Source organism: Fusarium mangiferae (assembly GCF_900044065.1).
Source record: "Fusarium mangiferae strain MRC7560 genome assembly, contig: FMAN_scaffold001, whole genome shotgun sequence".
Lineage (NCBI taxonomy): Eukaryota > Fungi > Ascomycota > Sordariomycetes > Hypocreales > Nectriaceae > Fusarium > Fusarium mangiferae.
In genome coordinates, this window is record NW_024573921.1 from 4,298,278 (window position 1) to 4,325,555 (window position 27,278).

At 49.5% G+C, this 27,278-nt stretch overlaps 13 protein-coding genes across 13 annotated transcripts; 5 read left to right on the forward strand and 8 right to left on the reverse strand.

Annotated features, from left to right (window-relative positions):
• Window positions 1–1,132: 1,132 nt before the first annotated feature.
• On the forward strand, window positions 1,133–2,062 carry FMAN_01910 (uncharacterized protein; the record flags this gene model as incomplete). The annotated part of the gene is made up of 1 exon (XM_041824311.1): window positions 1,133–2,062. The coding sequence occupies one exon, from the start codon at window positions 1,133–1,135 to the stop codon at window positions 2,060–2,062; it is 930 nt and encodes a 309-aa protein (XP_041677259.1).
• A 1,579-nt stretch (window positions 2,063–3,641) lies between these two features.
• On the reverse strand, window positions 3,642–4,784 carry FMAN_01911 (uncharacterized protein; the record flags this gene model as incomplete). The annotated part of the gene is made up of 1 exon (XM_041824322.1): window positions 3,642–4,784. One exon carries the CDS (start codon window positions 4,782–4,784, stop codon window positions 3,642–3,644), a length of 1,143 nt encoding a protein of 380 aa, XP_041677260.1.
• A 457-nt stretch (window positions 4,785–5,241) lies between these two features.
• FMAN_01912 (uncharacterized protein) lies at window positions 5,242–7,318 on the reverse strand (the record flags this gene model as incomplete). The annotated part of the gene is made up of 2 exons (XM_041824333.1): window positions 5,242–5,369; window positions 5,455–7,318. 2 exons carry the CDS (start codon window positions 7,316–7,318, stop codon window positions 5,242–5,244), a joined length of 1,992 nt encoding a protein of 663 aa, XP_041677261.1.
• Window positions 7,319–7,766: 448 nt separating this feature from the next.
• On the reverse strand, window positions 7,767–8,801 carry FMAN_01913 (uncharacterized protein; the record flags this gene model as incomplete). Its single annotated transcript, XM_041824344.1, has 3 exons — window positions 7,767–8,297; window positions 8,357–8,643; window positions 8,699–8,801. 3 exons carry the CDS (start codon window positions 8,799–8,801, stop codon window positions 7,767–7,769), a joined length of 921 nt encoding a protein of 306 aa, XP_041677262.1.
• A 475-nt stretch (window positions 8,802–9,276) lies between these two features.
• FMAN_01914 (uncharacterized protein) lies at window positions 9,277–11,669 on the reverse strand (the record flags this gene model as incomplete). The annotated part of the gene is made up of 7 exons (XM_041824355.1): window positions 9,277–9,371; window positions 9,425–9,619; window positions 9,673–10,361; window positions 10,412–10,494; window positions 10,551–10,691; window positions 10,747–10,847; window positions 10,901–11,669. 7 exons carry the CDS (start codon window positions 11,667–11,669, stop codon window positions 9,277–9,279), a joined length of 2,073 nt encoding a protein of 690 aa, XP_041677263.1.
• A 574-nt stretch (window positions 11,670–12,243) lies between these two features.
• Window positions 12,244–13,816, reverse strand: FMAN_01915 (putative NAD-dependent aldehyde dehydrogenases; the record flags this gene model as incomplete). Its single annotated transcript, XM_041824366.1, has 3 exons — window positions 12,244–12,831; window positions 12,887–13,280; window positions 13,347–13,816. The coding sequence occupies 3 exons, from the start codon at window positions 13,814–13,816 to the stop codon at window positions 12,244–12,246; spliced, it is 1,452 nt and encodes a 483-aa protein (XP_041677264.1).
• Window positions 13,817–14,404: 588 nt separating this feature from the next.
• On the forward strand, window positions 14,405–16,173 carry FMAN_01916 (uncharacterized protein; the record flags this gene model as incomplete). Its single annotated transcript, XM_041824379.1, has 5 exons — window positions 14,405–14,622; window positions 14,682–15,218; window positions 15,270–15,611; window positions 15,681–15,889; window positions 15,947–16,173. 5 exons carry the CDS (start codon window positions 14,405–14,407, stop codon window positions 16,171–16,173), a joined length of 1,533 nt encoding a protein of 510 aa, XP_041677265.1.
• A 387-nt stretch (window positions 16,174–16,560) lies between these two features.
• FMAN_01917 (putative alcohol dehydrogenase, class IV) lies at window positions 16,561–17,640 on the reverse strand (the record flags this gene model as incomplete). Its single annotated transcript, XM_041824390.1, has 1 exon — window positions 16,561–17,640. The coding sequence occupies one exon, from the start codon at window positions 17,638–17,640 to the stop codon at window positions 16,561–16,563; it is 1,080 nt and encodes a 359-aa protein (XP_041677266.1).
• A 327-nt stretch (window positions 17,641–17,967) lies between these two features.
• FMAN_01918 (putative catechol dioxygenase) lies at window positions 17,968–19,003 on the forward strand (the record flags this gene model as incomplete). Its single annotated transcript, XM_041824401.1, has 2 exons — window positions 17,968–18,686; window positions 18,736–19,003. 2 exons carry the CDS (start codon window positions 17,968–17,970, stop codon window positions 19,001–19,003), a joined length of 987 nt encoding a protein of 328 aa, XP_041677267.1.
• A 353-nt stretch (window positions 19,004–19,356) lies between these two features.
• On the reverse strand, window positions 19,357–21,531 carry FMAN_01919 (uncharacterized protein; the record flags this gene model as incomplete). The annotated part of the gene is made up of 7 exons (XM_041824412.1): window positions 19,357–19,449; window positions 19,509–19,573; window positions 19,621–20,596; window positions 20,649–20,856; window positions 20,913–21,005; window positions 21,054–21,302; window positions 21,512–21,531. 7 exons carry the CDS (start codon window positions 21,529–21,531, stop codon window positions 19,357–19,359), a joined length of 1,704 nt encoding a protein of 567 aa, XP_041677268.1.
• A 285-nt stretch (window positions 21,532–21,816) lies between these two features.
• Window positions 21,817–23,382, forward strand: FMAN_01920 (uncharacterized protein; the record flags this gene model as incomplete). Its single annotated transcript, XM_041824423.1, has 1 exon — window positions 21,817–23,382. The coding sequence occupies one exon, from the start codon at window positions 21,817–21,819 to the stop codon at window positions 23,380–23,382; it is 1,566 nt and encodes a 521-aa protein (XP_041677269.1).
• Window positions 23,383–23,816: 434 nt separating this feature from the next.
• Window positions 23,817–24,587, reverse strand: FMAN_01921 (uncharacterized protein; the record flags this gene model as incomplete). The annotated part of the gene is made up of 1 exon (XM_041824434.1): window positions 23,817–24,587. The coding sequence occupies one exon, from the start codon at window positions 24,585–24,587 to the stop codon at window positions 23,817–23,819; it is 771 nt and encodes a 256-aa protein (XP_041677270.1).
• A 353-nt stretch (window positions 24,588–24,940) lies between these two features.
• FMAN_01922 (uncharacterized protein) lies at window positions 24,941–26,526 on the forward strand (the record flags this gene model as incomplete). The annotated part of the gene is made up of 7 exons (XM_041824445.1): window positions 24,941–25,051; window positions 25,131–25,488; window positions 25,534–25,840; window positions 25,889–25,944; window positions 25,991–26,229; window positions 26,294–26,394; window positions 26,442–26,526. The coding sequence occupies 7 exons, from the start codon at window positions 24,941–24,943 to the stop codon at window positions 26,524–26,526; spliced, it is 1,257 nt and encodes a 418-aa protein (XP_041677271.1).
• Between the last annotated feature and the right edge of the window lie 752 nt (window positions 26,527–27,278).

Consider the following 27,278-nt stretch of genomic DNA (forward strand, 5'->3'; position numbering starts at 1 on the left):
TTCCCTGGGGTGCCAAGTAGTGGACCCATGTTATTTCTCTTGATTTTCAAAGTTCCTCCGTTATAACAACTTAATAGATATAGAAGGATAGCCGAGATCTGTAAATGTCATAAGAATAGCTAGGATGTAGTTATGAAAATGATATTCAACTCCTTTGAAGACGAATAGTTAGCAAGCTATCCATCTAATTGATCTTTTGCCTGACCAGCCATGCCCTTCTCCTTGTTATTCTGGTTGCCACTGACAGCGATCCCGGTTATATGATCTGACCGGTAGCCAAACCAGCAGCTGTCGTCCCATCCAGGCTACGGCTAACGATCTGAAATGATGGATACCTAGCAGATGGCACTCAGAAAGCGTTCCAAAGATTTTCAAGAATCTCCAACGTCTTGCAAACTATCATGGTATCAATTGAGTTAGTCAGCCAGGTGTTCTAACTGCGAACTTACCGTCTGGCTGTGGAAGAAGGCATGAACTCTATTATTATCTCTTGTTTTTGGTTTTACTCTTGAAAAGGGTTTTTAAGCACATATTATCCATACTATAATACGGCTCTAAAGTTAGCAGTAGTTGCCTATCATGTCGAACGGCAAGAGGCTGGACCAACGCAAAATGATAGAGCAGACCGATGTTTATTGCAGAGTGGAACTTGAGGAACGTCGGTCGAATATGGATAAAAGAACCCAGGATGAGAAATACATACACTCATTAAAAGTACCTGCCATGATATCATAACCAATGATCAGGCGGCCTCAAATTGACTAGTCACTACAAGCACGGCTGGGAGTCTATTACCCGGAAAGCTCTTGGCTTATGGAGAACGCAAAATTACCTTATAGGTTTTAAGACCCCACCTATAATATAATGGGAAAGATAGGACACTGGCCATTCATCCATTTGCTTCTAGAGACTAAGAGAATGGCATATCTCTTTTTTAAGAACTTGGAGGTTAATCATCGCGCGCGGGATTACTACTAATACGGGGGTTTGATCGGGCCACTCCAATACGACCGAGGTCCTCGGATATTCCCGAACAGCCTAGCGTATATAATGAACAGGTCATGAGCTCATGACTGACTCACAATTGACTTTATCCTATTTACCCAGTATTGAGAAATTGTCTTAATCAGCAATGGCCTCTGACCTTTTGCCAGGCTTCACTCGCCAATTTATTGAGACCTCAGATGGTGTTTCCATCTTCGTCCGAACCAAGATCGAGTCTACAAAGCCCCCGCTTCTCCTCCTCCACGGTTTCCCCCAGACACACGTCGAGTATCACCGTGTCATACCCTCCCTAATCCCTCACTTTAGTATTATTCTTTTAGATCTCCGTGGATATGGCGAGTCAGCCATCGTCCCTAGTACCAACGGATCCGGCTATTCCAAGCGGCTGATGGCCAACGATTGTATCTCCGTCATGTCCCATCTCGGATACAACAAATTCCTCCTCGTTGGACATGATCGCGGCGCCAGAGTAGCGTACCGCCTAGCATTTGATCATCCTGAGGCAGTCTCAAAGGTGGTCGTAATCGACATCATCCCGACCGCAGCAATGTTCCAAGGGTTTGGGGATGTGACGGCGGGGCTGAAAGCCTATCACTGGCTTTTCCTCGCTCAACCAGACCCATTTCCCGAAAACATGATTCAAGGCACCGACAATGGCAAGCACTACTTGGAACATACCCTAGCGAGTTGGACGAGGAAAAAGACACTTGAGGACTTTGACGAGAGGGCGCTCGAGGAGTATAGAAAGGCGTACTGCAACGAAACAAGAATCCATAGTACCTGTGAGGATTACAGAGCTGGAGCGTTCCTGGACAAAGTCTACGATGAAAAGGATGTGCAGGAGGGAAATAAGATACAGGCTCCAATGTTGTCGGTTTGGGGAAACATGGGAGTATCTGCCGAGTCTTTGCAAAACAAGTCAGAAGGGCCCCTTGAAATCTGGAAGAAGTATGCCCACGATGTGTGTGGCAAGGCGTTGAAGTGCGGGCACTTTATTCCTGAAGAGGATTCAGAAGGTCTGTCTGAGGTACTGGTGCCCTTTCTCCTACAGCAGTAGGTATGAAATTTTATATCTGACAGCTTTTATCCTATATTAAAATCATAAAGCGATGAAAGGCCTACAGGGGCGCGGGATAAACCTGACGAGCGTGAGTCCTCAGCGAATTTATAACGGCGAGCTTGTCACGAGCGGGGGGTCAACTAACGGTTTAGCAGGAAACTGGAGAGAATGTTGGCAAAGGGAGCACTGCCGGATATTCGGGATAAATAAAACTTTTAGGAATGGTTTGTAAATAGATCCAATGGTTATTATTTCCACATCCATTAAACTAGGTACTTAGTAAACCATCTGACTACCTGATCTTCTGCCTGATCAGCCATATATCTCTCCTCTTTGTTATCCGGGTTGCCCCTAACAGCAAAGCCGTGCTTTGCATTAGGAATAATCACGACCTCAGTGTCTACATCCTTCTTTGCTTCCAAAATCTCCGCTGCTTTGTGCACCTCCTTCAAAGGCAAAGCAAAGTCAACATCACCAATGACTAAGCTGTAGGGCAGCTTCACAGGTTCGATATCTCTGAGAACCTCGATTTCGCTCGGGTGAGCAGTGAAAGCTGCGTCGATGATCGTCTTACCATTCGCCGCTACCTCGCCGTGGGCTAGATGCGTGATGCCGTATGCGCCCCAGCAGAAGCCAACCACGCCAACTTTGAGATTAGCTGCTTCGTTGCAACGTAGGTCGTCCATGAACTGTCGAATACCAGAGTAGCGCTTCTGGGGCTTGTTACGAATATTGAAGGGGACCATGACGAACACCGCCTTCAATAAATTCCATCTGATTCTCTGCGTCAGGAATACGCTGCCGCTGGGTACAGGCTGGACTTACGGCTTTACTAGCCATCCCCAGAAACCTCCGTCATTAAGAACACTGTCAATGACGGGCTTGATTGACGCGGGTGCAGAAGTGCCTGAGAACAGACATATTAACCTCCAAGTTCCGAGGATACGTAAAGCACCCATGAACCCACCATGCATGAAATCGGGAACGTATACTCTGTAGCCAGTCCGCTCCGCATATCTGTCTGCTACACCACGTAGGTTGGTCGTGTTCCACCCAAACGCATCCGACATAACGACTATTAGTCCTTTTGTGGAAAACACTTTGGTATGAGGTTCTGTAACGTAAACATCATGGCCATGAAGTTTGGTCTCGCGGCCATAGACAGGACCAGGATGGTCGTGCCCCGTGTAACAGCCAGCGCACGGCATTCTGCTCGATAGTTCAAGGCTGGATTTGAAGGACAAGAAGAGGGCTAGTCACTTGTTCAAGTTTGACTAACTAGAGATACCGAACAAAATGTCAATTGGTGAGGATTGCACTTTATCAAGCTTAGTTGAGACCTGCCTGTTTCCCGTGTGGGGTTCCGAACATCCGACCCGGTGGGCATCCCCACCAAAACGGTAGCAAAGGGTCTGGTCTAGCACCCACCGGCAATAAAGTCCTGTCGGGTGGCACCAGCATGAATCAACACGCTTGTTGCTTCATATATGATACCGTCACGATCGCAATTTCCGACTTGAGTCGTTGACGGCAATGCATTTGGCTATATGATGGTAGCTGGAAAGCATGCCCAATTCTACCACGAATTGGGGGCAATATCTGTGTAGACTCTAAAGCCACTATTCTGCTTCGCATCCTCGAAAGCCTCGTGATGTTCCTCCAAGCCGTATACCTTATGACTCGAGCCCCCGCGCTTACCGAGCTTGAGAACCCCCGAGTTCACCATCTTGATAGTCGACTCAATTCCTGCTCGTGATACCATGACCTTGCCAATAATCTTGATATTTTGGTGCATCACGAGCGTATACGGGACCGAAATAGACCCGGAAGGCGCTCCGCTAAGAACAACCCTGCCTTCTGGTAGCACAGCCTGTATGGCGGCCGAGAAGTACGGAGAGCCGTTCAAGCTCCCCGATGCCCAATCGTTGTATACTTCGACACCGCGTCCATCTGGGCTTGACTTTCGAATTGCGGCTGCGTCCGTCTTGTCATCTCCTGTCATGACAACATAGCTGAATCGCTCGTGGTTACCAAGCTGTTGCCTCAAGTAGGCGAGCTTTGTCTCGCTGCGACCAATGGCAATGACGTTAGCGCCTAGAGCCAGTGCTATATCAGAGGTGATACCTCCGTAAGTTCCAGTGGCTGGTCCAAGTACAATCGTCTCGCCCGCAAGTAGGTTGGCACCCTCCAATAAAGCTCCAGCAGAGATACTGTAGAACGAGATCTCGTGAAGGTCCGCCGGCGTGTATCCAAGTTTCTTGCATAGTCGGTCCTCGTCTAACACAAATATGTTCTCGAGGGGAACTTTTTGATACTGCTGGAGAGCGCCGTCGCGCCATTCTCCCTGCATGAGCTTGCGGCCTTTGGTCCCCTCTCCGCCGTGGTGGCCCTGGATGATATTCACGCTGGGGTCGTCTCGCGCATAAATGGCAGCTGAGAAAAAGACCAGATCACCGGGCTTGGCGAATACGGCATCCGACCCGACAGCCTGTACCCGGCCAATATGGCTTGGATGAGGTACCAAGGGGAGGCTCAAGTTGAAAACTGGTAGCTTGCCTGTGTGAATATCTTCGGCATAAGGGAATATCACCGTGTTCAGAACTTGTATGACAGCTGAGCCAGGTGTTGCGTCAGGAACGGGCAGTTCAACGAGCTCTAGAGGCTTTTCGAACGCGGAGAGCCATAAGGCACGATTCGTAGTTGGAACGCTGGGACTCATATTGGGGTAGGTTTAGTGGAATTACACAGGGAAGATGATGGCAGAGAAACAAAATCTGTAAAGTTGCGGTTGATAGCTAAATACGAATGTTTGGCTAGTCCCTGGGAGCTCAAGACCAGTTACCTCATGAGCGACCATTACCAATACCTTAGAGCCAGCCTCACCAAAACGCAAGTGGAGTTGATTCCCACCCGATGGGTGATCTCCACCCATGTTGGCAACCCATCAGCACCACCTTGGAAAGGTCTTCGACTATATTGGCAAAGGTTAGATTAGGAGGAGCAAATGAGAGCGGATGGGATGTCCAAGGATCGCCATATTCCGTCAATTACTACATTGCGGAAATCTATACTGGCGCCGACCCAGTATTATTACAGCACTTCAGAGCTCGATGAGAGTAGGAAAACCCAGTCAAAATAGTGATATCAGATGTCTGGCTCTAAAAATTCTCCTTATATTACCATGTCATGCCATTCAAGTAGTCTAAACCCTCCATGTCTTGCTCGATTGAAAAGCCTGCTTCACTTAACTCGGAAGTACCAAATATCTTGCTCAAAGTTTCCATATCGTATTCAGGGACTACACCTGATGTCAATGCATGTGATTGGGTAGTAGAATTAATTTCTCTATAGTGTCAGTCAGGACCGTGCAGGCATTAGCAATGACTTACCCTCTGTTTCGCAAGGCCGTGCCGTGACGTGAAGCAAATTTGCTCGACTGGGAATGGTAGAGACGGATTCAGTGAGCTCCGGAGGTGTTGGCAGTAGATCAGGAGATGGCTCACTGCTCAATACCGAGATCAGCGAGCCAACGGGGGGACCCTGTCTCTCAGGCCTAAAGACTCTTCTGCGTGCAAGGTCTTGGTAAACCTTGAATATAGCTGGCATGTTAGATGCACCGAACTCTTTTACAAAAGACGCCATGAGATATCCCATAGACAGGCCTGTTAGACCTGTGGTTTGTGTGCTCGATATCACGTTGGTGGTGGCAATATGCGACCTGAGGTGCATATCGATGCTTGCAAAAGCGAGGTGAAGGTTGTACAGTTGCGGTGTTAGGTGGGGTGACGATCCCGGCTGGCCCTTACCACTCAATGGTGGAATTTGACAATGTTCTGGAAGTCCATCATACCAGCGATTCAAAGCTAGTAGGCCTTTAATGCAAGGTCTGTTTGTCGATCTTTGATATGACATGGCGTCGTTGAATATGCTTATCAAGCCTACGTAGCAGTTGAAAATACTTAATACTCGCGAAGGCTGATGCATGTTGTTCGTGTTTCCAGAACCTGCGGGTACAATATTTTGTGGTTCCCATTCATTCGGACCTGTTGCTGCGATCTTTAGGGAGAAACATAAATCTCCTGTCCTAAGATGCGGTGGCTTACGCAAGCGACATGATACGAGAGTATCAAGTATAAAGCAACTTAGGAGAAGCCGTTTCTGATCGTCATCGTCGAAAGTTGCGGCACTGGGGTCGTTGCTGGTACAAGGGGCGGCACCAAGATGAAGACAGATCCTCACCGCTTGGCCGATCAAGTGCCAAGAAGTCACCAGATCCTCCTGATCCATCTTGAAAAGAGCCAGTATAAGCAACGCTTGAACATAGCCTGGCCGTCTCGCGTCTTCGTTCGGTATTCGTTTTCTTGCATTGGAATATATTACGTCAGGCGGAGGAAGATCGGCTCGTCTATCAGAGGCTCCGGTAGGGTTGCGGGTATATTGGAGTGAGGCATAAGCAACCACAGCCCATAGGGTGGCCACGTTTCCTTCTTCGGCTGAATAATCTCTTGACGGTGAATAAAGTAGCTCTAGCATCTTGTGCTTTTGGACCACAGGAAGCCAACAATTGGTATGGGCAAAGTATATGTCGATCAGACGTTGTACCTGCTGAGCAGATGCAGAGGATGATACATCGTCCCATGGATCTGATGGGGAAATGGACGGGTCATGAGAGGAATATTTATTGGCCCTGTCAGTAGCCATGTGATCTGAAACTTGTCGGGCTTCATTAGTTGACGTTGTGGTCTTGACAACTTCAAATGCGGTGGTACAAGGTGGGAGGTCGGGGGTTGAAACTTCACCCTTTATGGATGCCACAGAACTTGCACCAGAGTCCTTTTCTTGCTGAATATTCGCCAACAGCCGATCCAATTCTTCTTGTACGTCACTCCCGTCCCAGGCCTGTCTGAGGGTTTCGTAATCTTTGACAAGCCTGGTATTCAACAGCAATCTAGACCTCGAATCGAGCGCAAACTGCACATCTGGCAATAGCTCTTGGATCACGGCCTTGCTATTCGGTACTACGGTGAATACCAGGGCCCATAGTAGTTCCAGAGCCCTCGCATAGCCAGTCGTCAGTCCGCGCTTTTTAGTTTCGGGGCCATAGCTGCATGGGTAGTGGATGGCAGAGCATCGCGAGCAGGTTGGGTGGCTGCCATCACATCTGTGCTTACGAGCACGGCAGTAATTGCAGGCTCTTGAGACGCGCTTGTGTTTGTTGACTCTTGTGCGTTTGGGTTTGGTGGGTGAATCCATTGTGATTGTAACGGCGGTGGTGAGACGAACGGTCTAGCTTCTGAAGCTTTATGCGTATCTGCTCTAGAGGTCAAAAGTAGTGGATGGTTTGACACTTGCAGATGGCTGAAATATCTCCTACATAAATTGTAATTCCCACTTACGGTGGGTAACTGAGACTGTTGTTAGTCGATCCACCTGCCCCGTCCAGCAGACAAGGTGCTGTAATAGTGCTGTCTCATACCACTAAATACCACGCGAGGTCATTAATTTAATCAATTATGGGCAGTAGTGGGGTGTTACGCTAGCCAGCAGCATTTCAAACGGAGATATATTAGGTCGGCTCAGGCCAGGCTGCTGTAAGACATGCATGCACGATTATACAATGCAGATGTAGTCAAATTTAAGTAATTGAGTGCCTATTCAGATCTGTCCTCTCGAAACCTATTCCCTCCAATACAGTATCATATTAGACATGGGCCTTGAGGAACTCAAAACCCTTTCCCAAAAGCTCAAGTGCATTCTCGGGCTTCCCGATGTCATCAAAGCCATGCTGTCCTCCTTCCACTAGGAACAATTCCATCTCGATACCGTTACTTTTGAGCTCATCGTGTGCCCGCTGTGATAGCCTCGCCGGCACCAACCTATCTTCAGTGCCATGGATAAAGAATGTGGGAGGGAATTGTCCCTTGGAAAACAGTGAAGCGGGATCTACACGGCCGTATTCGCCATCTCCCACGACCGTCTTCAAGTGGGTTCCCTTACCAAGCTGATCAAACATCCAGGCAACACGGTAGTTGCCCAGGTTGGGCCCTTTCGGCCCAACAGGAGGAGGTGCTGAAGTGGGAGGCTGGTCATCCTTCCAGATCTGGCTTGCGAAGTCTTGATCGATCTGAGGGGCGCCTGGAGGTGCAGGTAGAGGTGTATGGAATGCCGAGTCCGCGAGGTACTTGATACCGTAGATGTCGAGGATCGCGCGAGGCGGTGCGATTGAACTGGCCTAGAGCGTCGTGCATCAGCAACATATACACGAGGCAGAGCTCATTGGTATTTACTCACCGTCAGAAGGGCCAAGGTGCCGCCGCAAGAATGACCCCAGGTCACAATCCGAGATCCATCGGCTTTTATATGCGCATCTTCAAGGAGGAGTCCAGGTAACTTGGTCTGTGACCATTCATATGCGTCCAGTGCATCTTTGACTGGTCCGTCAAAGACCGTAACCGTGGGAGCCAGTCGGTAGTTGGCAGATACAACCACAAAACCCAAGTCCAACAGCTTTTCTGACTGGTCCCTCGAAAGCATTTGTTTCGAGCCGACCGTGAAATTCCCGCCGTGGAAATGTAATGCTGTAGCTCAACGTGTTAGATGTCTTGCAGAAACTAGGCTGGACAGTTTGCGCACCTATTGGAAGCTTCGAAGCGGTCATGGTCTTCCTGAAGTATACATCTGCAGCTATTGGGATGCCATTAATGACTTTGAAGACATATTCTTTGCGAGTTGTCATTCTGCTAGTGTTCAAACCTGCAGTACATATCAACTCTAGCCTTTTCTACTACTTAAGATCAATTTTGTTTCGCGCCCGAAGGAGAGTCGCTAGTGGCCCGCCGTAGATCAATGAATTCAAAATAGGTAGCATATAAGAAGGTCAATCGTTCGGCCATGTACCACCAATGTCCCACCCAGAAGCTACCCACCCATACTGGCCCACTTGTCACGATAAAGTCGATGAATGAAGCGGTTTTGCGAATGGCAACGGGGGAGAAAGGATATGATGATATGTATAATATATCGAGTGTTTCTTTCTTCATGTCTTAGAAATATTTCGTCCACTTCACTTGGATCAGATTTCATCCTCTTGACCACCACTGTTCTCTATGTACGGAATGACTGGAAATAGTTTAAGATGGCCAATTCGGCGACGAGGGTTTTTATTACATTGAAATTATGTTTACGGGAGCATTGTGCTCCCTGAACTGTCGCTATAGTGGGTTAGCCGTTGCAACATGTATGGTATTGTCTGAATCCTCTAATTTCTTAATCAATGATTTCAGCTTTTGCGACACGGCAGGAGGCCCTGCGCATATTAGCATCTTCTTAGAAGCACTGACTACAGGGGCTCAAGCTTACATTTCCACACGGAGCCATCCGAGAGAAGCTCTGCTGACACGGCAAGCGGTAAGACTGATTGTAGGCCATGATCCTCCAGTTGCAGGTCCACAACCTCTGCAAAGCTCTCATTTATTGATGCATTAAGAATATCGCGTGACCCGTTCTCCGATACACGAGATTGCGCGAATTGAAGGTACCAACACAGAAGGAGGCCTGCGTACAAGTTAGCTGCCGAACGGAGGTCAAGTAAGGTATGGGAGACTTACAGCCCTCTAAGGCGCCGACCGCACTTTCAGGCCCGAAGATTATGGGTGCTAATTTTTTGATGTAAGATAAACCCACCCGGCAGTCGAATTGTAGCTGATCCGCGGCATTCAGGAGTGCCTGGTAGAGTTCAGGCGAGATGGCCACGTTTAAAACGTTCCTGATTTCTGGATCATCGAGGCTGGCGGGCGACCAGAGTATCTTCTTCATGACAGACAGCGGAACACTAGCGTAGAGATGGTAGAAAGCTGAGTTCAGTAATGATCTGGCGCAGTGAACAGTGGGATTCGGTGCCAGTCCGCCTTCATATTGGACCATACGAGCTTTGAGAATCGCATCGAGAACTTTCAACGACTGCTCCATCTTCTTGCCGAATTCTGCGTAGAGTTCCCCGTCGCGTGAGCCTGTTAGTAGCTCAAATGAGCATATCCTGTAGAGAAGGGCAGCTGCAATGGTTACGAGACCAAATTCGCTCACTGGCATGGATGGTGTTTGACCGCCGATGATGCTATCCAGTGCATCGTTGCTGTATAGAACTTCGGTCGGCGTGCCCCAGCTGGACTCTTCTTTTAGCCACTCTGCGTTGCTTGACGGCAGAGCGAATCTGGCTTCGACCATAGGGGTTGGAATCCACGCTTCTTGTTCTTTGGAGCAGACAGTGCCACCTATAAGAATCGTAGACGAGATGCACCTATCATACTGTGAACAATCATAACGGGCATATGGAGTAAGTGTAAATACCTGTTTAGACTCTCCCAGCGTACCCAATCTTTGTACGTGGCTGGCGGGCTCGCCTGCAGGTCGCTGAGTGCTTCTTGTACAAGCTGAAATCGTAAGAGTTAGCCCTAGCTAGGCGAAATGTTCTGTAGTTAGGATTAACCTTGACGCAGTGAGGGAACGCATGGCCTCTTTTGTCCTCTGAGCCGCAGTGAATCTCAAAATAGGCGAGGAGTAAATATGTCTGCAGCATCCACGTCAGAGTCTCGGGATCAGCCTTGTTGAAAGCAACCATCCGTTCATGCTGGTTCCTCTGTTAACTAGGTTTCATCATTTGAGTACTCGGAGGACTGTCCTACCTCGAAGACAAGCTGTACAGAGATGGTATGCATCGATGTAGCTCTGGAGTATTCACCAAGATACACAGCGCTGCAGGCCATTAGAGCAAGCAGGAGGGGAGCTGTATCACTTTTAGCACCTCTATTGCATCACTCAAGATGAGATATTGGTTACATGGCGTCGTTGCGATGTCAAAGGTCGGTTCGTGTATTATGGGTATATGAGGAGAAATATGCTTAAAAAAAGCCTTGACGAACCGTCTCACTGCATATTTTGAAGGAAAGCGAAGCGAAGCGAGTATGTGGACCGGATATTTGGTGAGGTTGGCCCAAGCATTCTCGCATTTATCGTCGTTTGGCACAAGATTGCGCGGGCTAGGAGGGTTGTCTGACTGGTCGAGAATGGCCGGTCTGTTGGGTATCGGCGGTTCCAGGGCTAGGATCGGTATCTCTGGGGGATTGCAGTTTGAGACCTGGCCAAAAAGTCCTTGGGCATCAGCCAGGAGCGCGTCGAGGTCGAACATGGCCGAAAGATTTGTGTTGATGAGCTCGGGGTCCATGAATGAAGCATTGAATTCTAAGGGACTCCCTGAAATATAGGGGGGAAACATGTCGGGCTGCGAGGGCATGGCAATGTCCAGAGAATTAGCCTGGCTGCTTTGAGATCCGTCTACTTCATTGTTTGTCGGCGACTCGTCGCGCTCCTCGATCACATGGTCAAGTCCCTCTGAATGGCGATTTTGCTGTCCCCGAGCCGTCGTCGTGGCAGGCGATGCTCGCGCAGAACCATTCTTTGAGCCTCTTGGGCGAGAAGCTCCGGGATGTGAATTGGTGCGACGCCTGCCCCGAAAGCCAGAAGACTTTCTATTACCAAGGCCGTGATGGAAGTTTCTGGTATGCCGGACAATGACATCTTTTCTGGAAGATGTTAGGGAGCAATACATGCAGTTGTACGGCTTCTCGCTTCCATCTGCAGATAGTCAGTGGTGGACAGTCCTCTGAGACATAGCAAAAAGAAGCGACTTGCGCGTGAGCTCGTGACGTCGTAGATGAGCTAGGCGATTAAAGCTGGCGTGACATTGATCGCAGGAGAAGCCGCAACTTTGTCGGTTGGATGGTTTGTCGACATTTTCACCAGTGACTTGCTGCGTGGAGGTGTTGGTTTGACAAGACATTTCGAGTGAGCTAATGGAAAGTGGGTATGAGGGAGATGAAAGGAATTACAAGTGCCCCCAGGTTGGGTTTGGACTGAAGAAGGATCCTGGGGTTGACAAATCTATTCCCGAAAATGTGGGGGATAAGATTGCGGGGAAAGATCGTGAGACTAGCCCAGTATGGAGGGTTAAGATTAAGAGCAGTGTCTGTAGCTAGAGTTTCGGGCATTACTCGGTGTCCGCGTACCCTACATCAACGTAGGCAGATTTGTCTATACTCCATGGTACTCTCGGCTGCGCACAAAAGAGCACGCTATTTACCGGCTGATGAACAAGGCTCGTATCATTGGACGCCTCCGCCACTTTACTCCCTCCAAGTGATGGTCTTGTACCTCAGAAACTCAGCCAGTCCTTGGCTGGCATTGAACCTCCCGTAGCCACTCTTCTTAGCCCCGCCGTGCACCAGCGCCGCCTCGTCGTGCACGGTCATGGAGTTGATGTGGACGGCCCCAGTTTCGTACTTCCTAGCGACCCTCATAGCGGCCTTCAGGTCCTCGGAGAATACAGCCCCCGAGAGCCCGTAGTCGGTGTCATTGGCGATTGCGAGAGCTTCCTCCTCCGTGTCAAAAGTCAGCAAAGAAACGGTAGGCCCGAAAGACTCGGTATGGTAGATGTTCATTTCTTTGGACACGTTGGAGACGATGACGGGTCTCATCTTGGTGGGTTGGTCCTCTGCAGCATCGGCGTCGCCCAGGAGGGTCGTCGCGCCCTTGGCGACCGCGTCGGCGATGAGACCCTTGTTTTTCTGCACCGCCGCTGAATTCACTAGCACGAACGGCGGTTTCTCGGGCCCGAATAGTCCCTGCGTGGCCTCTTTGAGTGCCGCGCTGAACTCATCACTGATCGATCGGTGCACGAGAATGCGCTCCGTCGACATGCACACCTGACCGCCCTAGATATGATGAGTACATATCGATTCAACACAAATACTTCACGGCCAAACTCACGTGGATGAATGCGCCCACGGCGCAACTTGTCGCGGCCTTTTTCACGTCGGCGTCCTTTAGGACAATTGCACTCGCTTTCCCGCCAAGCTCAAGTAAAAGCGGCTTGACGTGCTTCCCCGCCAAACTGGCGATGATGCTTCCGACGAGAGTGCTGCCAGTAAAGTTGATCTTCTTGATCGCCGGATGCGCAATCAACGCGTCCGTCACCGCAGCGGCATCTGCAGTTCGGTGGTAAATTACGTTGAGGCAACCGTCCGGCAGGCCAGCCTGTCGAAAAACATCGCCGATTGCCCAGAACACACGCGGGCTCAGCTCGGAACCCTTGAGAACCGTTGTGTTTCCCGTTGCGAGGGCAAACGCAACTGATCGTGCTCCGAGCACGTATGGGGCATTCCTGCGGTGGAAGGAAAGAAAAGATCGTCAGTTCTCGGTCCGAATGCGACTAGTTTTCATTACATACCACGGTGCAATTGCGAGAACAACGCCATACGGTTCCTTGACTACAATGGCATGGGAGCCCTGCTCGGCCGTCGCTGGAACCGAACCTTCAAGTGCCGCCTCAATTCTCCCTCCGATATCTCTCAGTATCTGCGCCGTGGCCTGGATATTGATCTCCATAAATTGCCGCCCCGCACCCGTCTCCTGGGCTTGATAGGCGAACAATTCCTCTTTTCTGCTAATGAAGAGATCTGCGGCCCGGAACAGAATGTCTCTCCTGAAACTCGGCTTTGTCTGAGACCACAACGCGAAAGCCGCTTGAGCTACCTCGACGGCCCCAGTTGCATCGCTGATTGAGGCAGATGAACCACTCCAGAGCTTTTCAGAGCTGGCAGGGTTATTTACAGGAAATGATGCTTTCGAGGTAACATCTTTCCCATTGATGATAAATGGTATGGTTGACCAACCGTTTGTGTTATCACCTGAGCTCATTGTCATCGATAGATAGATAAGAGGAGTCAAGAAGAGATTCTTTGGAATTAAGTGTCAGTCTAGGTGTATCATAGCTAGTCTTTCTGGTATTTAAATATTCCTTTATATAAGCTCACTGAAGCTGGATGGCTACGACTGTTGATCACGTTGACAACGCGTTTGAGCACTGTTTTTACTCCACCGAGGCTCTTGCACGAAAATAGGGTAAACCCGAGCCCATTTCCAGATAGCGAGTCAGCACATTACTTGAGCGGTTAGCTGATGGCACAATTATAGATCCATAATTTCTCGGGATACACTGTTTAACCTCTGCTGAGCACTATGCCACCCAAATGCTGTGTAATCGGGGATAGTATAGGGTGGGGAGGTGAGCGGTGGGGCGTTTGCCCACCAAACTCTTTCGCAGTAGGTGGGTGATGAGAAACTGGAATTGCATCGCCTGGTAGTTCCGTTGTTGTCATTATAAGTTGTCTATATTTAATTTCGTTTTCTCGAGGAACGTATTCGCTTGGTAATCCACTGTAAGAATTGGGACCACCGAGTGTAAATTTCCGAAGTCCATCATTACTAGTCAATACCGTCATGAAAATGGCTGGGCGACATATTCAAGTGATACCGTTGGGTATCGCTCTGATACTGTTATGGATCCTATATCGTACTGTGCTATGGCTCAGGTTCCATCGAAAGTACAAGTTTCCTAACCTCGTGCCCGGTGTACCTCTGTTTAGGAACATGCTACAGATCCCAACCGATACAGCTGGGCGACGTCTGTACCTCCATAAACTGGCCAGGAAATATGGCGAAATGTACGTGTCACAAATAGAATCGCACTAAGACCAAGCACTTTCAAAATCTAATCCAACAGGTTCACTCTCAAGGTAGGCTCCAATTATTGGATATTCATGAACTCGCAGCGCATCGCCAATGAGCTTCTCGACAAGCGCGGGGCACGCTATATCTCGCGGCAGAATCTGCCGATGCCTGGAGACGTTGCCTCGGGTGGAAAACGCGTCGTATTTATGCCGTACGGCAACCTCTGGAAGTGGGAGCGCAAGCTCATACACGAGATCATCGGCCCTGGAAACCGCAACGTCTTCGCTCCCCTCCAGGATGTCGAGTCACGAACACTGCTGTACGACTACCTCACGGAGCCTGATCTGTGGAACCAAGCAAATGCTCGATATGCCAGCTCTCTCATCATGAGCATGGTGTTTGGGCGAAGGACAAAGATGGGAGACGCCAACGTTGACAGAATCATCGAGACCAACAACGAGATCATGAAGATGTTTGAGCCTGGCTCCAGCTTGATCGACTCATTTCCTTTCTTGGCATACATTCCTCTCCCGAAAGCCATTCAGCCATGGAGATGGTGGGGCGACAGCGTCTTTGAACAATCTAAGAAGTCTATTCCCTCCACACTCGTGATATCTGGCCGCCACTGACTTCAATCTAGGAACTTTTCTGAAGAATTTGAGACTCTTAATGCTCGAGAACAGCAAGGAAAGAACGTGACGTGCTTCGTCTCCGAGTTTAAAAGGCTTGGACGAGATCAGGTGCTTGACCACGAGTCAACAGTTTTTCTCGCCGGATCTCTCATCGAGGCGGGATCTGATACCACTCGCGTGGCTTTGAACCAGCTTGTAGCTGGTGCAGCATTGTTTCCAGACTTTGTACAGCGCGCACGTCAGGACTTGGACAAGGTTTGTGGTGCAGATGCGCAGAGACTTCCGGTCGCGAGCGATATTGCAAGTTTGCCCTACATCAAAGCTATTGGCAAAGAAGTTCTTCGATGGAAGTAAGTAAAGAAAAAACATCACAGTGCGGTTCTGCATCGTTCTTGTGTGATAGACTGACAAGTAGTTAGCATTTCGTTGCCAGAAATTGCCCATTCCTTGATTGAGGATGACTCCTTTGAAGGGTACAACATTCCAGCGGGGACTAACGTGATCTGGAACAGCTGGGGCGTTCACATGGATAACTCTGAGTACGAGAATCCGGAGACCTTCTGGCCCGAGAGATTTATGAACGAGGACCTTGACAAGCCCATCAAGGGACATCTAGCATTTGGAGCAGGTGAGTCAAGCTACGCATACATTCAAACATTACGCGACTAAAGAGTTAACCAACTAGGCCGCCGAGTGTGCCCCGGATGGGTCATTGCTAGTAACAGTCTCCACCTGTTGATCGCGCGCCTACTGTACTGCTTTGACTTCCATGAAGTTCCAGGCCATCCAATTCCAGTTGGAAAGCCGTTCGAGATCGGGATAGAGAAGCCTTACGAGGTCAGGATCAGCGTTAGAAGTCAAGCTCATGCGACATTGATCAAGGCAGAATGCGCAGAGGCAGCGAACTTTTGAGTAAGCGAGTCGTCGTAGCTATTGAGTCTTGGAACTGAGTCAACAGGGGTGAAGGCAGTCTTATGCAGATAGACGATTGAGAATTAGACGCATCTTATGTCATTCAACGTTGCGCAATACAGAAAACTTATTGAATGACAGCTCTTGGCACTGATTTCATCTTCGTCAAGTATACCTTTAAGAGCTAGAATGTGTGTGAAAGTCATGACTTGCTGCGTTGCCAGACGGTAGGTTAGTTCAATAAAGTGAATATCGGTCTGGTGACTGGATACCCTGTAATCATACCGTCGTATGCAAGCTACAGGGACACCGCATCCGAATACCACATGAGTCGAAAAAGAGGCTTGAGAGGATCATTATATTTTATCAGCTCCTATCAGGTCTGCGTTACAAATCTACCTTTGCATCCTCGCCAGCCCATGCTCTCCTGATGACCTCCCGTATGAGATCTCTATCAATTTCCCTTGGGTTGGCATAAGACTTACTAACGGCAATATCAGCCGCCTTGTCAATATCTTCCTCCTTAAATCCAATGGACTTCAAGCTTCGTGGAACACCAAGCTTGTTAAGTAACGTGTTCAGGCCCCGTAGAGCATCCCCTTGGCTGTCCGGAAGCACCCCAGCCAGAACCTTCATCGCCTGGGGAACCTTGGGAGCATTGTACGCCAAGGCGTGCGGGAGAACAATCGTGTGTGTCTCGGCATGGGGCAAGTTGAAAGAGCCACCTAATGTATGGCATAGCTTGTGATGCAAAGACATCCCAACGCTACCTAAGCATGTTCCGCAGAGCCAAGCTCCATATTGGCAAATCGATCGAGCGACGATGGAATCGGGATCGTCGAGTAGCTCAAGTGATCCGTTTGCGAGAGACCGTACACCTTCAGCGGCCATTAGACTGACGATAGGGTTCGTGTTGGGGGCGTAGAGAGCCTCGACACCATGGGCGATAGCGTTGATGATGCTGGTGAGCGACATGGGAAGAGGAAGCGTGAGGGTCAAATCGACATCGTATATAACGGTTTTAGGCAAGATTTCAATCTGCGTCTTGGTCGTTTTGATGCCATCGACGGTTTCTCCGAGAATTGGAGTCACCTCACTACCAGCATATGTTGTAGGAATAGAGATGTGGTATATCCCTTTGCGAAAGTTGATGGCTTTGCCAAGTCCCGTGGTACTACCGCCCCCAACAGACACCAGAACGTCGGGGTTGTTCTGCTGGCAAAATCTGAGGGCCTTCTCTGTAACATTCAAGGGAGTGTGCATGGCGGCCTCGGAGAAGATCCAGCTGGCTTCCACGTACGACTGAAGAATTTCGGTGATTTGCTTTGCTTGGTCAATCTGGTGGGGGGTTGATAGGACGAGGGCCCGTCGGAAGCCAAGTTGTTGCAGGCATTGCGGAAGTTGACGGATTGAACCTCGTCCAAAGATGATCTTGTGGGGGAGAGGGCTGTACACAAAGGGCTCCATCTTGAATATCCGTGTCTCTTCTTGGGGATATGATTTGAGAACAATCTCATGCTATTCTGTCAAAGTAAATTCCTTTGCTTTATCTCAGTTCCGGTTCCCGATCTGCGAGACGCACCTAGCCACCGAACTTCGAGCCACCCGGCTTTTCCGTGCCCACCGGCCCCACCGCCGTCGGCACTTCACGGGTACGTCTCGGTGGGAACGGCCTCTAAAGACATCCGTGACCGTGCCGCCAAATCTGGAACATGCAATGATTAACAAACACAGGGTCCTTGTACAGTCTCATCTCAATCATATCCAGTATTCGCCATCGCGCCTCTGTTCACCATGGCACACACTCAGCCAGGCATTCCCCTTCTCAAGGATCTCACAACTGATAACATTACTGAAAATGTCGTGGCGATCAACTCCAACTGCCCAGATCCACGAACACGTTTCATTTTTGAGAGGCTAGTTCAACATCTCCACGACTTTGCGCGTGAGACTCGTCTCAGCACGGCAGAATGGGAGAAAGCTGTTCAGTTCCTAACCAGAACTGGAAAGATTTGCAGCGACACCAGACAAGAATTCATTCTCTTGTCTGATGTACTCGGACTGTCACTTCTAGTTGATTCAATTGATCACCCCAAGCCACCTACATCTACCGAGGGGACTGTTCTTGGTCCCTTCCATGCACACGGTGCTGAGAACGTGGCTTCTGGTGATACCATTTCTCATGATCCAGAGGGCGAACCACTCTTGGTGGTATGTACAGTACGAGACTCTCAAGGCAACCCGCTAGAAGACGTCGAGGTCGATGTCTGGGAGACCGACTCCAAGGGCTTCTATGATGTGCAGTATGCAGACCGGAAAGGCTTCGATAACAGAGCTATACTACGCAGCGACAGTGAAGGAAACTTCAACTTCAAAGCTATTGTCCCCGTCCCTTACCCAATACCCGGCGACGGGCCTGTCGGAGATCTTTTGAAGGCCTTGAATCGACATATTTACCGCCCAAGCCATATGCACTTCAAATTCAACAAGGACGGATATGATCCTTTAATAACGTAAGCCACACTAATGAACCAATTGAGACTATCATGCTGACCTGGGAAGGGCGCTCTATATTCGCGGTGACCCGTATGAGACTTCCGATGCTGTCTTTGGTGTCAAGGAGTCTCTCATTGTGGATCTAGGAACTGTTTCGGATGTATCCGGACTCTCAGAGAGATACAGCGTACCGGGAACCACAAAGCTGCTTAAATATGACTTCTCACTGGTTTCAGATGTCGAGGTTGGAGCGTTACGGCATGAAGACGCAGTAAAGTCGGCTGTTAAGCTTGACAAGAATGTTAAAGTAGTTGATGGCACAATTACCTATTGATCTATTGAGCTATTGAGCTATTGACACAGATATAGATAGCCATAAAAAACATTTATTCACATCAGTCGTTTTTCTCTTTAGAGCTTATATGTTGCCGTATTATCACTCGGCGTTAAATATCCTGCAAATACCATAAACTAAGGTGATTCATATAGATGAAAATACCGGCATTTTGACTGTGTCTTACCTCTGAAATCAACACATCTGGTAGATGATTCCGCTTTCACAATTGCTCAAAAGCCTTATAAGATAAACCGTGGTGTTTAGATAGTTTACTTAATTGTTATATATACTTCATGAGTGCATGAACAAGTCCTGTATATGGTATCTCCATTCTAAGCAATCTACTCAACTCAGACGCCACGAGATGGTAAATGAACCAAATTATTGAGAGGCCATATTCCCTGCTTACCAGGCGACAAGATTCCATTGGGGTCTACGGCAGCCTGGCAGTGGAAGGTTAGAATCGGTAACACGGTAGATAGATGATTGGCCGCCGACGTACCTTTAGAGTCTCGACGAATCTCCTATAAATGTGGCCGTTGTACGAATATAAATTTTGAACAGCATCTGGAATTGTTAGTGACATGTATGCGGAGTCTTGAAACCGTACTCACCCATGTGTTGAACATGAGATCTATAGTTGGCGAACCCATTTAATTTTGCCTCAGCAAGCAAGGCTTTGACTACCTTGCGCCCACCTTCACGTGCGTTTTTGTTAGACTTGTCAAAGACATATTCCTGAACAAACAGTATATACTTTGAGAAGACGTGACAGCCTATAAAAGGATCGACTCCTTGCTCCTCCATAATAGCCCTTGCCTTGCGGAACCATTTCAGGACTGTATCACCCTCGCAAGGAAGGATGAGTGTAGTGTCGATATGAGCTCCCGCCCCTGTACCATCCGCTGGAAGATTATACTCTGCGAGCTTGACGGCGCCCATTGAGGGAATACCCGCAGCGAGCGTTCCAATCTGGATGTTGTCTACCGGCTTGCCATCCTTGCCCTCGAAGAGCGTGTTCTCAATCCAAGCGTTGGGAACTCTTAGGGCGACGACCTCTTGCAATCTACTCCAACGGGCCAGAACCATTTGTCTAGGCCCATAGAAAGACACCGAGCATCGCCAGTACCCGGTATTGTACTTTTTCTTCAACGCAGCTATACTCTCAGGTGTTAAAGGCCCTGGCACGCTTTGCTGCTGGTGCTTGGGGGCATCGTGCGAGGCAAAATGATTGATGTTGGTGATCATGTGGTGGCTTTGGGTGATGCCCTCACGGTTCAGCTGCTGGAGGGTGTCAATGAGGGGCGCGATGTCTTCAACCTCGGGACAATGAACTTTGACATCCATGAAAGACGGAGGCGCCACGTCGAGAGCCACAGCCATCTTGGTCACGATGCCCAGATTGCTCTGCAAGAAGAGGCCATCAATTTGAGGGCCGAAGCTATTGGGACAAGCATGTGCGCTAGGGGAATTAGGCACGGCCCATTGTCCTGTACGGAGGAGTTCTCCTGAGGCCAAAAGAACTTCTAGACTGCCAATGAAGTGCTGACGGTCACCAGAGGTAGTGTAACCGTGGCCACGGTCCAGAGTCTAACGACCCGTCAGTAAAGCTGCTGCGATGGAGACCCTAAGATTGACGTACGTTTCCCACGACGCTTCCCCATCCCAAAGCCGGGACAGACACCCATAGATCAAGCTTGTTCTCCGCAATGTAGTTGAAGACGTCAAAGAAAGTGACGCCGGGCTCAACTACAATGTAGGAAAGTTTCTCATTCACTTCCAGAATACGGTTCATTCGATGGAGAGAAAGCACCATGGATCCCGAGACCCGAGGAGCGGGTCCCCCGTATCTATGAAGGAATTAGCTGAAATGCTTTTGACATGACGGAATCTGCCTCAAGCATACCCAAAATTCTTTCCTTGCGAGCATGTCCACAACGGAATACGGTGTTGGTTGGCTATCTTGAGAATCGCCTGGATCTCTTCAACAGTCGACGGACTGCAGTCGTGTGAGCAAGGTCGCAATAGTACAAATCAAAGGTCTTACCAGAGTCCAGCAGACGCCTCAAATCCCTCTTCGAATAAGGGATATGGGTCGCGGAAGTTGGCCAGCCCTTCGTCAATTACGACGTTTTCGTCTCCTATGATCGCTCGAAACTCATTCACGACACGCTGGAAACTGGCTTCATCGTGACCCGGGGGAAGGCATTTTGTTCCAGCCAACCGAGAACGGAACGCACTGTCATGATGCGACTGCAGCTCTGAAGATGCGTACCACTGGATCATTTCGGGCGAGCTGGTTAAGAATTAGGATAGACCGGTAAAACTCAAATAATGCAAAGCTGGAATTTGAATTCTTGAAAGTCACTTATCCTTGCAGGTCCTCACGAGATTCACAGAGGCTTTTTGTGAGCGCTCACCCCGCCCCAAATCGAGCTCTAAAAACTGAAATGAGTGCCCTCCCAGGTGGTACACTTAGTGGTCTACATCTGCTGTGTCGCATACATCGGCCCATCGGAAGACATTGGTGGGGATGAAACTTTATCACCCACTCTAATGTTTCAATGCTCGGGTGGAGGCACCACCCGCTACGGGACGATCGGACAGCAGCTGGGATTCTGAACCTTATGCTCAGACATATAGAAAGTCGATAATTATACCAGATGACCATAAAAAGGTTCAAGGCTTTACTGACAAGAGAAGCCCAAAAGCACAAATATCAGGACGACTTTGGCGCTTGCAGTGCCTATACAATCTATACATTCCCATAAAGACGCCTCTACAGACTACTAGGCCCCAGCTCGCCCATCATGGCACATGTAGTCCCAGGAGTTCCTGGCACCCGCTTCCCCAAGCACTATGCTATGAGCAAATGGAACGAAGACCATCTGCGCTTTGAAGCAGATGCCTATGAGCTTGAAGTCATAGGCGAAATCCCCAGCACCATCCACGGCGCCTTCTACCGCGTCCAGCCCGACCATGCATTCCCACCCATCTTTGCAGAAACTGAGATCCCACTGAATGGCGATGGCAACGTTAGCTCATTCTACATTAAGGATGGCCACGTTGACTTCAAGCAGCGCTATGTGCGCACTCCTAAGCTAATCGCCGAGCGTGAAGCCAGACGTGCCCTCTTTGGCAGATATCGCAACAAGTACACAGACGATCCTCGCGTTCAGAATGTCCTCAAGGGTACCACAGCCAACACCCATGTTGTATTTCACGATAACAAGTTGATGGCCCTCAAGGAGGACGCACCTCCCATGGAGCTTGACCCCATTACTCTTGAGACCTTGGGCTACATTGACTACCACGGCACATTCCGCGCTCCCACGCATACAGCGCATCCCAAAGCAGACTCAGCTACGGGAGAGTTGGTCTCTTACTCTTATGAGGCCGCTGGCGACGCATCACCTGACATCTGTTCCTTCACCGTCGACAAGCACGGCAAGCTCTCAGAGGAGGTCTGGTTCAAGGCCCCTTGGCCATGCATGATCCATGACTTCTGGGCTACCGACAATTGGGTCGTGTTTCCCGTCAATGGCCTCAAGGCCAGCCTGGAGCAGATGAAGGCCGGGGGCGACCATTTCTACTGGGATGAGACGCTGGACTACCAGCTGCTGGGCGTTATTCCTCGTCGCGGCGCCAAGCCTGAGGATGCGAAGTGGTTCAAGACACCCCAGGGCTGCTACTCTCATACTATCAACGCCTATGAGGAGGATGGAAAGCTGGTTCTAGATGCTAACGTCTGGACTGACGTTCACTTTCCCTTCTTCCCCAACACCAAGGGTGAGAGATTCTTCACCGACCCCAGGAAAGTCACGGCACCTATCACTCGCTACCGATTTGACCCTAACGGCAGTACTGATGAGATGGTCCATCCGGAAGCCATTCTTGTCAATGGAGTCAACGAGTTCGGTCGCATAGACGATCGTCTTCTGGGCAAGAAATACTCGCGTGTTTGGATACTCAAGGTCGATCCCACGCACGAGGTCAAGCTCAATGACCACGAGACTGCCCAGGGCAATGTTGGCTTCAACACGCTAGTCTGCTATAACTTTGAAACGGGAGACATGCAGTCTTACCGCCACGGTGATGACACCACGTTCCAAGAGCCCGTCTTCGTTCCAAGACATGAGGGTGCTGACGACGAGGATGGCTATATTCTTGTCGTGGCTGATCGCTATCGCGAAGGGCGCAATGTCCTGCTACTCTTTGAGGCTTCGGACATCACACGGGGCCCTCTGGCTGAGATCAAATTGCCGTTCAAGTTGATGGACGGACTTCATGGTAGTTGGGTTGATGGTAAAGATGTTGATGCAGCCAGGGAGGCGAGCGAGGCTCGAAGGGCGAATGGAACCGTGAATGGAAAGTAAGATGGTGATGATGTGTTGTAATCTTATGTAAATTGATTTTTGCTGAGCTATCTTACGTCTCACCTTTTGCATGTCGCTTTTTAAGTCGCTGACGGGCATTAGCGTAGCGGTGTATAACTAGGCAATTGAGTAGACAACCAGAGCACTCCACCGTCTGGATACACTCTATATGGCACCTTCTTCTCTGATAGAAGGCAGCTTGGTACTGATTTATTGTTAGAGATCTGAAACAGAATTCTTTATGCGTGCTGGCCAATGGCTATCTGCTTTACCTGTGCTCGGAAGCCGGAAATGTTCTTATTGACTTATGAGAACTGGACTCTAGCTGCAAAGCAATCACAATCAAAGAACCACGTGCAGACTTCCTTGGAGGACGAAAATAGTTCATAGTCCTGATTCGGTTTGACATGGTCAATCTAGCTGTGCATGCCAATCTAAAATATACTGGATCCTCCGTTGATGGGAATATAAGCCCCGTTGATCCAGCCCGACCTTTCCTCAGCCAGCATCGCAACCGACCATGCTACCTCCTCAGGTGTTCCGACACGTGGAGCGACAGGAGTCGCATCTATCATGGGCTGCAGTGCCTCTCTCACAAAGCTGGGTGCAGCGTTGAAGGCGTCAGTTCCAACAGGCCCAGGCGCGACAGCATTGACGGTGCATCCGTATTTCCGGGGCAGCTCAGTGGCCCAGCACTGGGTATAGACCTCGACAAGTCCTTTGGTACCCGCGTAGATGCTAGACTCAGGCCCTGGAGTACGCGACACAGAGCTGCCGATGTTGATGATACGGGAGCTATCCCGCGACAAATACTTGAGCACGGCGCGGGTGAGGAAGAAGACACCTCTGGCATTAAGGTTGATAATATCATGCCACGTCTTTTCAACCTTCTCATCGTCGGGATCGTCGAGAAACGTGGGGCGATTGATGCCAGCGCTGTTGACAAGGACGTCGATTTTGCCGAAGGCTTCTGCGGCCGCATCGGCTAGCAACTGCGGACCTTCCGGTGTTGACAGGTCTGCCTCTACGGCTTTTCCGGGCCCATTCAGGCTCTTGAGAACCTTGTCCGCATTTTCCTTTTCGCTTTGGTTCGGGTAGTTGATGACCACGGAAGCTCCGCGGCTGGACAGCTCACGAGCAATGGCTGCTCCGAGTCCAGCCGATGAGCCACTGATGAGAGCCACCTTGCCAGCCAGCGATGACATGATGAAAGGTTTTGGAGAGAAGTCCTGGAAGAAAGATGGTGAAAGTTGGAAAATTAGATTGATGAATTTGTGATCCGGGTTAGATACACTGGGAGGCTACCTATATATCGTGAATGCATTCGTTATCAATGGGGACAGATAGAGTGGATAACAGGGTATTGTGTCTGATGAACTGTGAGATTAGTGCTTGGATGGTGGATAGCTTCACTGTCGTAAAGCAACACCCACCCGGGTGGGGAGTCTAGGAGTAGAACCAAGCTCTACGGCCATTTATAAGGCCATGGAGAGTCGAAAGAGGGATTTTTCGCATCGGTATGATAGCTCTACAGAAATTGACCAACCCGAAAGTCATCATGCCTCTTAACATTGTTGTCATCGGAGCCGGGCTCGGTGGGCTGGCCGCCGCCCTTTCCATCAAGCAAGAGTCGCCGGCTCACAGCGTTTTGGTTGTGGAATCAGCTCCTGTACTAGCCGAGGTAAAATTTCCTTGAAGTAACTGTCTCTAATTAAATGCAGTGAAAGCTGACTCCTTGAACTACTCAGATCGGCGCAGGTCTTCAACTGACACCCAATGCGACGCGGCTGCTGCTAAGGTGGGGATTGAAAACCAGCCTCGAGCCTCTGGCCAGCAGTCCCGAGGAATTCCTCGTCCGTCGCTTCGACGGCCGCAAGACCCTTGGCCACCGCCAGAACTTTGCTGCTGAAATGCTCAACAAGTACAAGTCACCCTATTGGGATATGCACCGAGCAGATCTCCAGCTTGCCATGTTTGAACGGGCCAAGAGCCTCGGTATCCGCTTCGAGTTTGGTACAATAGTGACTGATATAGATCCTGCCATTCTTCAGCTGACTACAGACAAGGGTGATAAGATCACCGGGGATCTGGTGATAGCTGCAGATGGTGAGCCTCTCCCAACCCTGCACGGCATTCTCTAACGTGCGATAGGACTTTGGTCAAAGACTCGGTCCAAGATTCTCGGTAGACCTAGTCAACCGATAGCCACAGGAGATCTTGCGTATCGAATTGTTCTCAAGAAGGAAGACATTCAAGATCCTGAGCTACGAGAATTCATTGACAAGCCGCGTGTCTGCTTATGGGCTGGCCCAGACTGCCATGCGATTTACTACCCACTTAAGAACAACACCATGGCAAATATTGTTCTCTTAGTCCCAGATAATCTGCCAGACAATGTGGCCAAGATGCCTGGTGATCTCTCCGAAATGAGGGAGATCTTTGACAAGTGGGATCCGCTGTAAGTCGCCTAGCGTCGCCCACGACAGACGCCGACTGATCCTTTTAGATTGCAAAAGTTTCTCTCTCAAGTGGACAAGATTGATAAATGGAAGCTCATGCATCGTAAGCTCAACGCCAAGTACCCTTCTCGTCGCCTGACACGTGATAGTGGACGAGCTGGAGCGATGGTATAACGAGGAAGCCACCGTCGCATTCTTGGGTGATTCATGCCATCCCATGCTGCCGTATATGGCACAGGGAGCTGGTTCTGCCATCGAAGACGGTGCTGCGTTGGGTATCATCCTCTCAAAGGTGGACAGAAGAGAGCAGCTCCCTCAAGCTCTGAAGACGTATGAGAACCTGAGAATTCCCCGGAGCAGCGCGCTGCAGAAATGGAGCATGAAGCAGGTAAGATCATGAGACGTATAACCAATAATTGATGAAGAACGTTGATGATTAATATCTAATACAGAGACACATCAATCACTTGCCCGATGGTCCTGAGCAAGAAGCTAGGGACCGTCTTGCAGAATCACAACTCTACGATCAGCAGCCAGGCTACCCATTTTACTGGTAGGCGCAGCCCATGCCCGGTTGAATGGTACTAAATTCTGTTTCAGGATTGACCCAGCCGCACAAGACTTCGTCTACGGATATGATGTTGTCGCTGAGGTCAGTGATTCATCGTTGCGTCTTTATACTTGAGCTAATATCACCTGGGGAACCAGCTGGAAAAGGATCGGCATAAAGGCCACAGCATCAATTAAAGCTCATGAAGCCCGGTCAAAATTTTGACGTTAAAAAGCACCATGGACGGGATCTGGCTGCAGCCGGGCACTCGGATTAGGCAGAACAGATCCGCCAGGAAGCTATGTATGAAGTTTGCCAAGCTAGCCATAATATATTGCACTAAGATAGATACCTCAACAATATGGCAAACATCTCTGATGTCATCAACCGTCTAGATGAATCTAATGTTGTAAAACGACTGGTCTCAGGTGGTCTGGAAACTAGAACCTGTATGGCAGCTTTCTAAGCAGGGTATTCTGTTTAAAGAAGTATTGCAACTACGGTACATCGATTGATAGCTTGATCCAACGACCTGAGGTAATGTTTGTACTGAATGGCATTGATTGAGGTAACAAGCTTATTCCTTCGGATCACCCTGATCCCTCTCTCTCGCTGACCATTTTATTGACCTTGTACTTGATACAATGACCCGCCATTTTTCGCATCGCGTTGCGACGTCTACTGTATCTTCTGACCACGCCATAACTGCCAAGATATGTCATGATCTCGAGACCTCGATGAAACAAAACTCAAGGCGGGGCTGGGTGGGCATTACTAGCGCCTGAACCCACTCAATTCGTAAGTGGCTGCTTGGTGGGTTCTTCACTACGTTTGCGTTGCACACTATGAACTGCTGAAGACAATGCACCAGAGACATCCACCGCATA